The 13,416-nt window shown below is 37.4% G+C and overlaps 1 protein-coding gene across 1 annotated transcript in view; it reads left to right on the top strand.

Annotated features, from left to right (window-relative positions):
- The window catches only part of TRIM69 (tripartite motif containing 69), a 35,833-nt gene extending 24,518 nt beyond the window's left edge, over window positions 1-11,315 (top strand). The window contains exons 5-7 of the mRNA XM_046007857.1: window positions 660-682; window positions 765-889; window positions 10,774-11,315. Of these exons, the coding sequence (XP_045863813.1) occupies window positions 660-682; window positions 765-889; window positions 10,774-11,315 (690 nt within the window). The remainder of the gene's footprint in view (window positions 1-659; window positions 683-764; window positions 890-10,773) is intronic.
- Window positions 11,316-13,416: the final 2,101 nt, after the last annotated feature.

Here is a 13,416-nt window from a genome sequence, read left to right on the forward strand (position 1 = left end):
ATTGCAACCCGAGTTGTATTTTAGACTGGCTTTCAACTGACCTGTTTGAAAGATGTTTGCCAGTCTTTCCTACCTGAAGCTTGACCTTTAAAGTGTCATTATCATCTCAGCCCTCAGAAGTTTACTTAGCCAGAGCAAGAAAAAGTAGCTTTGGGACTGGAAGACCTATAGTGTTTTTCTACTAAAACCAGTATAAGTAGAAATAGCCTATTAATTTCTCTTTTTAAAAAAGATTTTATTTATTTATTTATTTGAGAGAGAGAGAGAGAGAACACAGAGGGAGAGGGAGAAGCAGACTCCGCACAGAACAAAGAGTCCGATGTGGGGCTCAATCCCAAGACCCTAAGATCATGATCTGGGCCGAAAGCAGCCACTTAACCAACTGGTCACCCAGGCATCCCAATTTCTCTGGTTCCATGTAAAAGGGAACTCTAGAAAATCAGAATAAGATAAAACCAGTTTGTCATGGGTTAGATGAAGGATACCTGATCAGGAAAGGCATACGGAGGATGGGAGGAGTTACTGCTGATAGAATGAGGACACCTGCACAGGATCCCAGTATTGATGGTGAAATTCTGGTGGTAGCCAGTATCACCAAAGAAATTTCTGGTGTTCATAAGCAGGCATCTAACTTCTTTATTACTCCTTTCCTCTTCTAGGACATCTCATCTCTCTTGGATAGGTAAGTGTTTCTGCATGGTATTAACATCTTTCCTTCAGTCCCTAGAGGATGTCTAAGAATAAACTATTTATGTCCCCTGCAGCTTAGAACAAGGAACAAAGGTGTTGATGCCCAGAGAGCTTATCTCCAGAAAGCTGAACCCAGGCCTGTACAAAGGTCCCATCCAATATATGATGTGGAGGGAAATGCAGTTTTCTCTCTCTCCAGGTATCAGTGGGTAGTAGTTATTGGTTTCTGGGTCTCCCAGGAATCTATGTTCCTTCTGTGGGACCTCGTCTGTGGCCCTAATTAGTACTATAGAGTTTGGGATGGGAGAAGGGTAGAGTTTAGCCAAAAGACGACTATGGTAAGACTTCAGTCAGTATGACTGAATTTCTTTTTGTACCATGACCAAGAATTTATGACTTTTCATTGGGAAAGAGAGTCTGATGTGAGAATTTCTTCTCAGCTTATGATTTTGTTTCACTGTTCTATCAAATGTGACAACCAGTTATTTTATCCTGTTTTTCTAAATAAATCTCTGGGCTTCTCTGCCCTGAACAAGGAGGTTACTGTACATACTTTTTTTTTTTTTGAAGATTTTATTTATTTATTTATTTGTCAGGGAGAGAGAGAGAGAGAGAGTTAGAGAGAGAGAGCACACACAAGCAGGCAGAGTGGCAGGCAGAGGCAGCAAGAGAAGCAGGCTTCCCGCCAAGCAAGGAGCGCAATGCAGGACTTGATCCCAGAACCCTGGGATCACAACCTGAGCCGAAGGCAGCAGCTTAACCAACTGAGCCACCCAGGCGTCCCTGTACATACTTTTTTACGTAATAGAGTCTTTATAGATCCTCTTGTGTTTGATGTTCCTAATGTATAACATTTTACGGTTTAGAGATTTTCAGTGCTTTAAAAGAAAACCAATAATTTCAACAGATGTGTCGAATAAGGACACACATTTTTGTTTATCCTGCAGATACCAAGGGACTGAGCAGGAAAAAAGAAACTCAAATGGCAATTCAAGAACATAAAGATCTAAGTAATATTTATAAAATAAAATTCTAAATATTTTAAAATTCACATACATTCATTATTATTGTTTGTAGTTACTGATTTAATGACAATCACAAATTTATTCCTGTCAACAAATTTTCCAAGTAATTGACAATGAAAACACAGCTTTGCTGAGGTTTAATTAATACAGAATAAAATTTACCAATTTTAAGTGTGCGATTTGATGAGTTTTGACAAATATATAAACTTCTGTAAACATCTCTAAAAGTTTCAATCACCCCCAAATCTTCATATTCCTTTGTAATCAGTTCCTTCATTCTCTTCCAAGCCCTAACACTCACAGATCTGCTTTATTTCACTTTAGTTGCGCCTTTTCTAAACTCTCAAATAAATGGAATCATACATCATGTAATCTTTTCTATCTGGCTTTTTCACTTAGCATAATGCTTTCTGAGATTTACTTATGTTATTGCATATATCGATAATATTGTTATGGAGACATCACTGCACAGTGATGTATCTTTTCCCATCATCTTATTTTTAACTTATTAGTATTTTTATATTTCAGGTACATTTTATGTAGCTAGCATGTAAAGACTTGTGGGTTTTTAAATCTGATCTGACTATCTTTTGAGGCATTCTGACCCTTGACATTTAATGTTATTATCAATATGACTGGGCTTAAATCTAGCATCTTGGTATTTGTTTTTACTTATAACATCTGTGCTAACTGAGGCAGTATTTGTCAGGTTTCTCACTATAAAGTTATTCCCTGACCCCTTTACACTATGGAAGGAAGTCACTATGCACAGCCCACACTTAAGGAGTGTAGACTATCTACATAAATTATTTGGAATTCTTCTGCATGGGAGATTTGTTTCTGCTGGCTGGTCATTTTTTATTGAATGCCAAGCATGATCAATTTACATTGCTGTTCACTGGATCTTGTTGTAATCCTTTATATTCTATTGGATTTAACTTTGGCATGTAGTTAAATAACTTTTTTCCTTTTGATGCTTTCATTAAGCTTTGTTGAGGTGTTTAAGCTTTGCTAGAGTGGTTCAAGAGCAGTCTTTAATGTAGGACTAACTCAGCCCATTTCCTAATATAATATCCTTCTGAATACTCTGCCTGATGTTCCATATATTACAATATTTTCCCATTATGGCTTGCAGGATTGAAAACTATTGCCAGACTCGTGTGAGCTCTAGTAATTGTCCAGCCTCCCGTTTTCTAGAGATTCTTTCACTGGCCCTAATTAGTTTCACTGCACAACAATACAACCTTAAGGGAATCCCTTCGTAGATATTTGAAAGTCTCTATATAGCTCCCTCTTCTGTGTTATTCTTCTGTGTTATTCTACTCTGCAAATTCGAGCAGTGTTCAGATCACATGTTTTACTTCTTGTACTCTTTACCCTGTAAAATCAAAATTCACTTCTAGCAATCATTTAAAGCACAAACTGACTTTTCTTTATTTTTGGTATAAGTCGACATCTAAGAAAATCAAATGAGATTCATTTAATCTATGGTTATTTTACTAATAATGTAACTGTGGTTGAACCTTGGTAAAATACACTTCTTACTTTTTATTTCTAGACCTTTGCTTATCCTTTAGGCTCATATTTTCTCTATTCCTGCCTTATAGTAGAAGCTATTGTTTTAGGGCAGAGGCTGGATCTTTTTTTCTTTTTTTTAAATAAATGGTTTGATAGTAAATATTTTAGGTTTTGTGGATTGTATGTTTCTACAAAATTTAACTACTTAACTGTCATTGCAGTGAAATGGCAATCATAGGGGTGCCTGGGTGGCTCATTATTAAGCTTCTGCCTTTGGCTCAGGTCATGATCCCAGGATCCTGGGATTGAGACCCACATTGGGCTCCCTGCTTGGTGGGAAGCCAGCTTTTCCCCTCTCCCACTGCCCCTGCTTGTGTTTTCTCTCTCTCTCTTGCTGTGTCTCTCACAGTCGAATAAACAAATAAAACCTTAAAAAAAAAAAAAGAAATGGCAATCATTTACAATGTGTAAATGAATGGCTGTTAATGTGTTCAATTTTCAGTTAATGTTCTCAATACAAATTTATTTACAAAACAGGCAGCAGGCCACATTTGGTCTGCTGGTTGTAGTTTTATCAATTCCAGTGTAAGGAATAATTCAATTTAAAACACTTTAATATAGGGTGCCTGGGTGGCTCAGTTGGTTGAGCAACTGCCTTTGGCTCAGGTCATGATCCTGGGCTCCCAGGATCAAGTCCCACATCAGGCGCCCTGCTTGGCAGGGAGTCTGCTTCTCCAGCTAACCTCTCTCCTCTCATACTTTCTCTCTCTCTCTCTCTCATTCTCTCTCTAATAAATAAATAAAATCTTTTAAAAAACTTCATTTCTTTTAGTTATGTATCAGTAAAACATTACCAAAGTTTATTCATTTATTCAACACTCTCTTTTGGAAAGCCTAGTATGTGTTAAGCACTAAGTTGGACTCAATTGGTTCAGAAATAAAAGACATAATTTCTGTCCCAGGAAGGAGACACTAAAAGACCAGAGTAGAGTCTATGACTAGCTACCTAGGTGAAAAGTTAAGAGCTAAGCCAAAGGCATGGGAATGGGAATGGAAAATAAAGAATAGATTCTAGAAACAGAATTCCAAAAGCTGAAATATACTGGATAGGAGTTGGTAGTAGGGGGTAGGGAAAGGTAATGTCAAGGATAAAACTATAGGAGATACAGATTTTGGAGGGGGTTGAGGAGTTCATTTTGGCCATGTTGTGTTTGATCTATAGGAAAACTAAGTGAATATATGGGTAACTATTCTAAATATAAATAAATATAAAATAAATAAAAAAATTCTAAATAGGTAACTATTCTAACTGGAGCTTAGAAGAGAGGCCAGGGCTAAAATAAGTGGTATTGAGTGGGGTGGCTGTTGCTATTGATATAAATGAGATTTCTCAAGAAAACTGAGAACATACAGTTAAGGAGGGAGCATCTTATATAGAAATAAAGGGCAATGACACCTCCCAAAAAGAGTGAGGAATTTTGGCAAAAGAGGCTAAGAAGAAAACCAGGAAATGCAGTAGACACAAAATCTAAGGAAAAAGAGTATCAAGAAGAAGGGAGCAATCACTCATGCCAAATGTGAAGACCAATTTTGAAAACGATTGGAGGGGTACGTGGGTGGCTCAGTCAGTTAAGCATCCAACTCATTTTGACTCAGGTCATGATTTCAGGGTTGCGAGACTAAGCTCTGCATTTGGGTTCCACACTGGGCCTAAGATTCTCTTTTCTCTTTCTCCCTCTCCCCTTTCATCCCCTAACCCCTCTCTATCCCTCTCCAAAAAAAAAAAAAAAAAAAAAAAAAAAGAAAGAAAGAAAAAGAAAAAAGAAAAACAATGATTGGAAAGAGATTTTTTAACAGGGATGGGGACTTTGGTAAGGGCAATTTTTTTTTTTAACTCAAGATAATTAACATGTCATGTGTTGTATTAGTTTCAGGTATACAAAAAAATGATTCAAGGATTCATATATTTCTCAGTGCTAATTAAGATAGGTGTACTCTTAATCCCCTCTATTTCACTCATTCTCCCACTCACCTCCCCTCTGGCAACCATCAGTTTGCTCTCTGGATTTAAGAGTCTGTTTTCTTGGGACAACACCTGTTTGGCTCAGTCGGTGGAGCATGCAACTCTTGATCTCAGGGTTGGGAATTCAAGCCCCCCACCACCACCCATGATGAGTGTAGAGCTACTTAAAAATAAAATCTTTTTAAAAGGGGGGGGAGTGGTCTCTTTTTCTTTGCTCATTTGTTTTGTTTCTTAAATTCCACATATGAAAAAAATCATATGGTGTGTGTTTTTCTCAAACTTATTCACTTGGCATAGATCCTCTAGATCCATCCATGTTGCCGCAAATGGCAAGATTTCATTCTTTTTAATGGCTGAGTAATATCCCATTGTATATATATCACATCATTTTTAATCCATTCATCTACCAATGGACACTTAGGTTAGTTCCAGATCTTGGTTATTGTAAATAATGCTGCAATAAACATAGGGGTGCATATATCTTTTCAAATTAGTGTTTTCATATTCTTTGGGTAAATACCCAGTAGTGGAATTACTGGATCATATGGTAATTCTATTTTTAATTTTTTGAGGAAACTCCATACTGTTTTCTATACTGGCTACACCAATTTGCATTCCCACCAACAGTATACAGGGTTCTATTTTCTCCATATCTTCCAATACTTGTTATTTCTCATGTTATTGATTCTAGTCATTCTGACAGGAGTAAGGTATCCTTAATTTGCATTTCTCTGAGGCTTAATGATGTTGAGCATCTCTTCATGTGTCTGTTGGCCATATGTATGTCTTCTTCGGAAAAATGTCTATTCAGGTCCTCTGCCCATTTTTTTTTAATTGGATTATTTGTTTTTTTGTTGTTGTCTAAGTTCTTTATATACTTTGGAAATTAACCCTTTAGAGGATATATCATTTGCAAATATCTTTTCTCATGCAGTTGTGGAAGTTGTATGAATTATTTATATACTTTGGCCGCTAGGACTGTAAGTATACTGTTGTGTGTGGTTATCTTTCAGTGCAGCAATTTTAAATGAGTGGATTGTGTTTAGGTTATATTATGAAGGGTTCAGGAGTGATTTGGAATGAAGCAGTAGTGAAGTAAATAGGTCACTTGCTTGAGAAGCTTCACTAAAGGGAAGATGTGAATATGGCAACAGAATCAAAAGAAGACTTTTTAAAACATTTTAAGTAATCTCTACACCCAACGTGGGGCTCGAACCCATGACCTCTACATTAAGAGTTACGTGCTCTCCCAGCTGAGACAGGCAGGCACCCCAAAAAAGAACTTTTAAAACATAGTGAAGGAAAACAGCCTATAGAAAGGCAGAAACCAAAGGTATAAGACAGGGGTTAACTTCTTGGAACACTGAAAAAATAAAATAAAATTTAAAAAAAGACAGGATAACTGGTGGAAGTAGGGAAGAGTGAGTGAGATCTAACAGACAGAAGTATTGACTTTCTTCAGTTTCCTCTGAAAATGGAGAGAAGATAAAATGGTAGAGGTAAATAATTTTATCAGGTGGAACTTGCAGAATGAGTGGGAAGAATTGAGGGATTCCTATAAGATGTACTATATTTCCTTTGTGAAGCAGGAGATGAAATCATCTGCCTGGCAGTAAGGAAGTGATGGCATAGAGGTTTGAGGAGGTTGCTGTAGGTCTGAAATTGCTGTTGTGAGGAACTGGAAAGTGTTTGATAGGAAAATATAGGAGTTCTAGGCAGTGCTGATGGTCAAGCACAGAATGGAAATAATGAATCTGCAGTAATATCGACATGTACAATTTTGTGATTTTCCTCCTACAATGGTCAGGAATTAGCATGTTAATTTTGATAGCTGGATAGATCCAGCGTTGGAGAGTTGCATGGCAGATGCTGCAGATACAAGGATAAAAGTGATAAGGTTATTGGCAATATAACTGTCAATGTTCAGTAGTTTAGGGAAGGATTTTAAGCCAGGAAGCAGCGGGATTAGGATAATAACGAGAAATGAAAGATTAAAGTTGTTAATAAAATCAAGTAATGGTTGTAGGGGAGATGAAAGTGAGAAAATAAAATATAAGAGGATGGGATATCTGAGTTTAAGATTTTAGAGAATGAATAGTTCCCAATGACTACAAGATCCAGAACGTGGTCATTAATATGGATAGCTGAAATATAATGGAGTCAAAAATCACTAGCAGTAAAATCAAGAATGTAAGAATGGAAAATGGCTATATCCAAAAGACAGTGAAATCACTTGGGATGATGGGCTGGAGTTGGGGTAAAGGAGTAAAGTTAACCCAAAATGCAGAGAGTATAATGAGGAAGTCTGTACATAATAACATCAAATAGAGATAGAGGGTAATATGAAATGGAATAACAAGAGCCTCAAAAGAAGAGTGATTTTTACATGAGGATAGGGATTAGAGTAGCGGTCTAGAAGTGCCAGTGGTAGCTCTGAAATCAGAAAATGAATAGTCTCATGAACTTTTCAAGTTGTATTTTTTTAAAAGATTTTTATTTATTTATTTGACAGAGAGATCACAAGTAGGCAGAGAGGCAGGGAGAGAGAGAGGAGGAAGCAGGCTCCCTGCTGAGCAGAGAGCCCAATGTGGGGCTCAATCCCAGGACCCTGGGATCAGCGCCTGAGCCAAAGGCAGAGGCTTTAATCCACTGAGCTACCCAGGCACCCAACAAGTTGTATTTTTTTGGGAGAAGAACCATCCAGGTTTCTGGTGATGAGAGAAATTTGTAAAGTGAGGATGCAGGAGAGTTATTTAGAGAGGGAGTTCTACAGGGCAAAGTGAAAGGGATGGGTGGGAGGAGGAGGAGGATGGGTGAAGGCAGAGGAACCAAAGAACAGAACAATGGGGATAAGAGTACATTAAAGGATAAATCACTGGAAGGGTCTACATTATGGGTTTTGGCCAAGCATAATAGGAATATGAAGCATGGTGGGATTAGTTGAGTGTCGGGGATTCAAATGGAATTCTGAAGTTCATTTATTTATTTAACAAATAGTTACCTGAATGCTTGAACAAATAGTTACTTGAATGCTTGAATGAACTACGAACAGTTAAAAATTTTGAAGGTATGTGAGGAAACAAAATAGATAAAATTCTCTCAGAGATTACATTCTAGTGGAAGAAATGGACATTGAAACAGCAAATAATTTCACAAAATGATAACCATTGTTAAAACAAATCAAGCAAGGTATATTCAGTAAGTAAGTATTAACGAGAAAAAATAAAGTAGAATAAGGGTACAAACAGTGATGAACAGATGAAACTACTATTTTTGGCATTAGCCAGAAAAAAACTTTGAGGAGTTAACTCCTCCCTCCCTATGTTTTATTATGTATTTATTCCTCCTTATGTATTTATTACAGACATTTCCAAACGTACAGAAAACTTTAAAGAATTTTGTAGTGAGCACTGCAGTATCTATATTCAATCACTGATATCTCACTGAACTTGCATGAACAAAGGCTGGAATAATGTAAAGGAGTGAACCATATGGGGAAAGAGTGTTTGAGGACAAGGAAAGAAAGTATAAAGACCTTCAAGTCTGAAAGAGTTTGGTATATTCAAGAAACAGCCATAAGGTAGAGATGATTGAATCAAAGTAAATAAGAGAGGTGTGTGTTAGGAGATGAGGTCACAGAAGTAGGTAAATCATGTAGGTCCTGTTTGCTCTGTAAGGACTCCAGATTTTATCTTGGGTGTGATGGGAAAGCCTTAAGAGTGTGTTGAGTAGAACTGGATGATCTCATTCATACGGCAGAATAGGATGCAGAGGGGCAAGAGCGGAAACGGAACAGTTAAAAAGCTTCTGCAATAGTCCAGGCTAGCAGTATTTGTGAAAGTTATCTGTCTGTATTCTGAGTAGGCTCAGGATATATTTTAAAGGTGGGGTTGACAGAATGTACTGTTGGACTGAATATGGTATGAGAAGAAAAGAGGGGAGGCAAAGCTGACTTCTATCTTTGAAGCCAGGGCAGGCTGAGTTAGCTGGAGGTGTGAGAGGTTTGGTGACAACAGCAGACTGCATTTCTAAAGAGGTTGGTAAGGAGTCTGACAACTCTAAAGAAATCCCAGTTCTCACACTGGAAGAGGAACAACCCAAGACAAATGGCAATATGTGAGGGAGGGAAGATTCAGCCTGGATGGAAAAAGTCAGGATTCTACAAAGTCTCATATTAGAAGAGAATTTCTTGGGATGATACAAAAGACTCTGGCTTCTCTGGGAAGAGAAAGTTAGACTGGACTGATCTCACTTCCAAGATAAATAAATTCATTAATGGCAAGTACATGCATATATGTATCTGTGTCCCTCATGTGAACACATAGTTTGTTTCCTTTATCAAATTTTGTGCCAAGGTTTGGTTACCTTACGCCTAAAATTTATGTTATCTCCTTGCTGATATGCTTCTAACATCTCTTCATTTAGAAATTTTTTACATTGCTACCAACTTACTTGTCTAAATCAGTGCTAGGCAAATAACCTGTGATGAATAACCAGTTTTTAAAAACTCAACCTGTCATGGACTGATATATTTGTGGAAGACAATACAAATTAATTACCTGAAAAAGTGGAATTAAAAAATATTACAAAGTGCAAGCCCAGTTGTTCAATTATTAGACCAACTGACATAAAATTGCCCTATAAGATTGCTATGAAAGTTTCTAAGAGCAGTGCACCTAGGTGGCTCAGTCAGTTAAGTATTTGACTCTTGATTTCGGCTCAGGTCATGATCTCAGGGTCATGAGATCCAGCCCCAGGTTGGGTTCCTCACTGAGTCTGCTGGAGATCCTCTCCTTCTGCCCTTCCCCACCCATTCTCTTTATCTCTCTAAAATAAGTAAATAAATATTTAACAAAAAAAAGAGGAAGGAAGGAAGGATGGAGGGAGAGATTCTAAGAGCTTAATTTTAATTTCTGTACTGTTTTGTTCCAGATTGGTAACCACACATTCTGATTAGCAGTGGCATAAACCACTCCACATCTCAAAAGTCCCATTATCTATTAAATCAAATATACATTTCTCACCATTGTCTTCTAAACCCTCCCAGGTAGTTCAGAATTACCTGCCTCTAACAGGCAAGCCCTTACCTTCTCCCTCACATAATCTGCTATTTTTAACCCATTGCTTTTGGCCTCTGTTTATCCAGTGCATCCTGAATACATCTCATAACTGAAATACTTATTGTCTTTAAAAAATTTTCCAAGGACAAACTTACCTATCTTTATGCCTTTGATATTTGTATTTTCTTAAAATTTTTTAGTACAGATTAATATTATTTGTATTGTTTTCTTTGTTGGACCATAAATTTCTTCAGAATAAAGTCAGGCTTTTACCACTAATTTAAAAATGTATAGAATATAGCCATATGGGTATAAAACAAGTATATAAGTAATTACTTGTCTAAGAGCATACATGCATGGGAAGATAAAGCAGTGATTTCTGTGTAAATACGGTCTTTAACTATAGGAATTTGCATTCATCCCTTTTCTCCCATGCCCTGCTTTCTTTTCTTACTAGGCCTATCTTCATTAACTCTGGACCCTAAAACAGCTCACCCAAATCTGATGCTCTCCAAAAACCGAACCAGTGTGTGGCATGGTGACATTAAGCAGGTAATGCCCGATGATCCAGAAAGGTTTGACTCAAGTGTGGCTGTGCTGGGCTCAAAAGGCTTCACATCTGGAAAGTGGTACTGGGAAGTAGAAGTAGCAAAGAAGACAAAATGGACAGTTGGAGTCGTCAGAGAATCCATCATTCGGAAGGGCAGCTGTCCTCTGACTCCTGAGCAAGGATTCTGGCTTTTAAGACTAAGGAACCAAACTGACCTAAAGGCTCTGGATTTGCCATCTTGCAGTCTGAAACTGACTAACAACCTCAACAAGGTCGGCATATACCTGGATTATGAAGGAGGGCAGGTGTCCTTCTACAATGCTAAAACCATGACCCACATTTACACCTTCACTAACAATTTCACGGAGAAACTTTATCCCTACTTCTGCCCTTGCCTTAATGATGGTGGAGAGAATAAAGAACCCTTGCATATCTTACATCCACAGTAATTAGTCATACTAGTGTGTATTCAGAGTGTTATTAAAGAGGTATTAAAATAGTTTACCAGTCTGTTTCTCTTTCCAGTTTATGGGAAACTCTAGAATAATGAAGAAAGGATTCACAAAACTAAATTCCATTCTCAGTGTCTTAAATAAATTTCACTGGAGCTTTTCAAGATGTTCCTCCACTTCTCTGGGGTCCTCTGTGACACAGGAGCCATTCTTCATGAGAATGATCATCATGCTATTGTCACTGGAGCAAACTGCAACTTCAGTTTGTGATGCTTGGAAAGTTTGGATGTCCTGAAATTCTATTATGCTGCTATTATTCTTAGCACAAGACTCTTAATAGGTAAATTTTTAGATGTGTACTCTTCTTCCTATTTATTTTTTATTTTTAAGAGATTTTATTTATTCATTTTGAGAGAAACAGAGAGCACGAGAGGGGGGCAGGAGCAGAAGGAGAGGGAAGAGCAGACTCCCTGCTGAGTAGGGAGCCCAATAAGGGGCTTGATCCCAGGACTCTAGGATCATGACCTGAGCTGAAGGCAGAAGCTTAATCAACTGAGCCACCTAGGCACCCCCCCCCCCATTTATCTTTTAATATAAATTTTGCAATAGCTTTCTTTTCTAGAACTTGTTGCAGAGATTTATAGAAAAAACAGGAAATCATCTGGGCTAGTTTATAATTTTGTCTTGAATTCTCTCAAGAGTCCAGCAAATCTGACTCTCTCTCTTTTTCTTGCTTTGTCTATGGAGGTACTTGTTTTTCTGTACTCAAATATATTTAAGTATTTCAGTCTGCTTTTGACTATGTCTTTTCCATCATTCCTGCCTATAATTTAAATATCAGTATTTTTTATCTTGTCCTCTCCAGTACACTCATCCTCCAGCGTGTTCCTTCTGTCTACAGTTCTTAGCATCATTTAGTTCAGCAGTACCCTTGATGAACTATCCCTTCTTTTCCTTCAAAGTCCCATCTAACTGGGCTTCATTCTCTACATCTGATAGGGTTTTTGTGTTTGTGGGGGGGGGGATACCTAGGACCTACAGCACTGGCCCTTTAAAATTACAATTAGCACTCGCCAACACTCTTTGGCAGGGTAAAAGCCCCCTTATTTATCTATCATAATGGGAAGGATAAACACATACCACAGGTAATATTCTGTGGCATTTGTACTGCTGGCATTTACAATACACACATATTCATAGCTGCTGAGTTGGGCAAACAGCCATGACATGACTATGGCTACTTTTAAAGAAAACTACTTAAATAAATAAAAAAAATTTGTGGCACCTGACTGGTTCAGTCAGTAGAGCATGCAAGTCTTATCTTGAGGCTGTGAGTTCCAGCCCCACATTGGACATGGAGCCTACTTAAATAAATAAATAAATGTATAAATAAATCGTGTATCTTTTTTTTCAAAAGATTTTATTTATTTATTTGAAAAAGAGTGAGTGCACATGTATAAGCGGGGTGGGGGGGGAGGCAAAGGGAGAGGCAGGCTTCCAACTGAGCTGGGAGCCCAATGAGGGGTTCGATCCCAAGACCCCAGGATCATGACCTGAGCTGAAGGCAGCCACTTAACTGAATGAGCCAGCCAGGTGCCCCAAATTGTGTATCTTAAAATAAATAAATAAATAAATTCACTTAAATCAGAATGTAATAAGGACTTGTTTTGTGCCTGAAACCTTGCTGGATGTTTTGAAAGATGTAAAAGAAACATAAGAAAAAAAGGTTCACTTGCAGAGACTTAAATTCAGATGCTTGGTTATTTAATCAATATCTAAAGTCTGCCTTTGGGGATAGAGTTCAGAGTTCAGAGAAAGGAGAGGTTAATATTCACCAGAATAGGAAGATAAAATTCTAAAAAAAAGTTGTGATTAAGTTGGAGACAGTGAAAGATGAATAAGAATGAATAAAAAATTCTAATCTGAATTGGTAAATATGTTTCTTAAAAATGAATGTTTTTTGTGGTTGATGGTTGGATAGTTATATAAATATACTAGAAATTAGTAAACCATCTACTTATAACAGGCAGATTTTACAGGATGTAAATTATACCACAATAAAGTTTTCAAAAAAGGGAAAAATAAATTTTTTTCCGAA

The sequence above is a fragment of the Meles meles genome, chromosome 6, assembly GCF_922984935.1.
Source record: "Meles meles chromosome 6, mMelMel3.1 paternal haplotype, whole genome shotgun sequence".
Lineage (NCBI taxonomy): Eukaryota > Metazoa > Chordata > Mammalia > Carnivora > Mustelidae > Meles > Meles meles.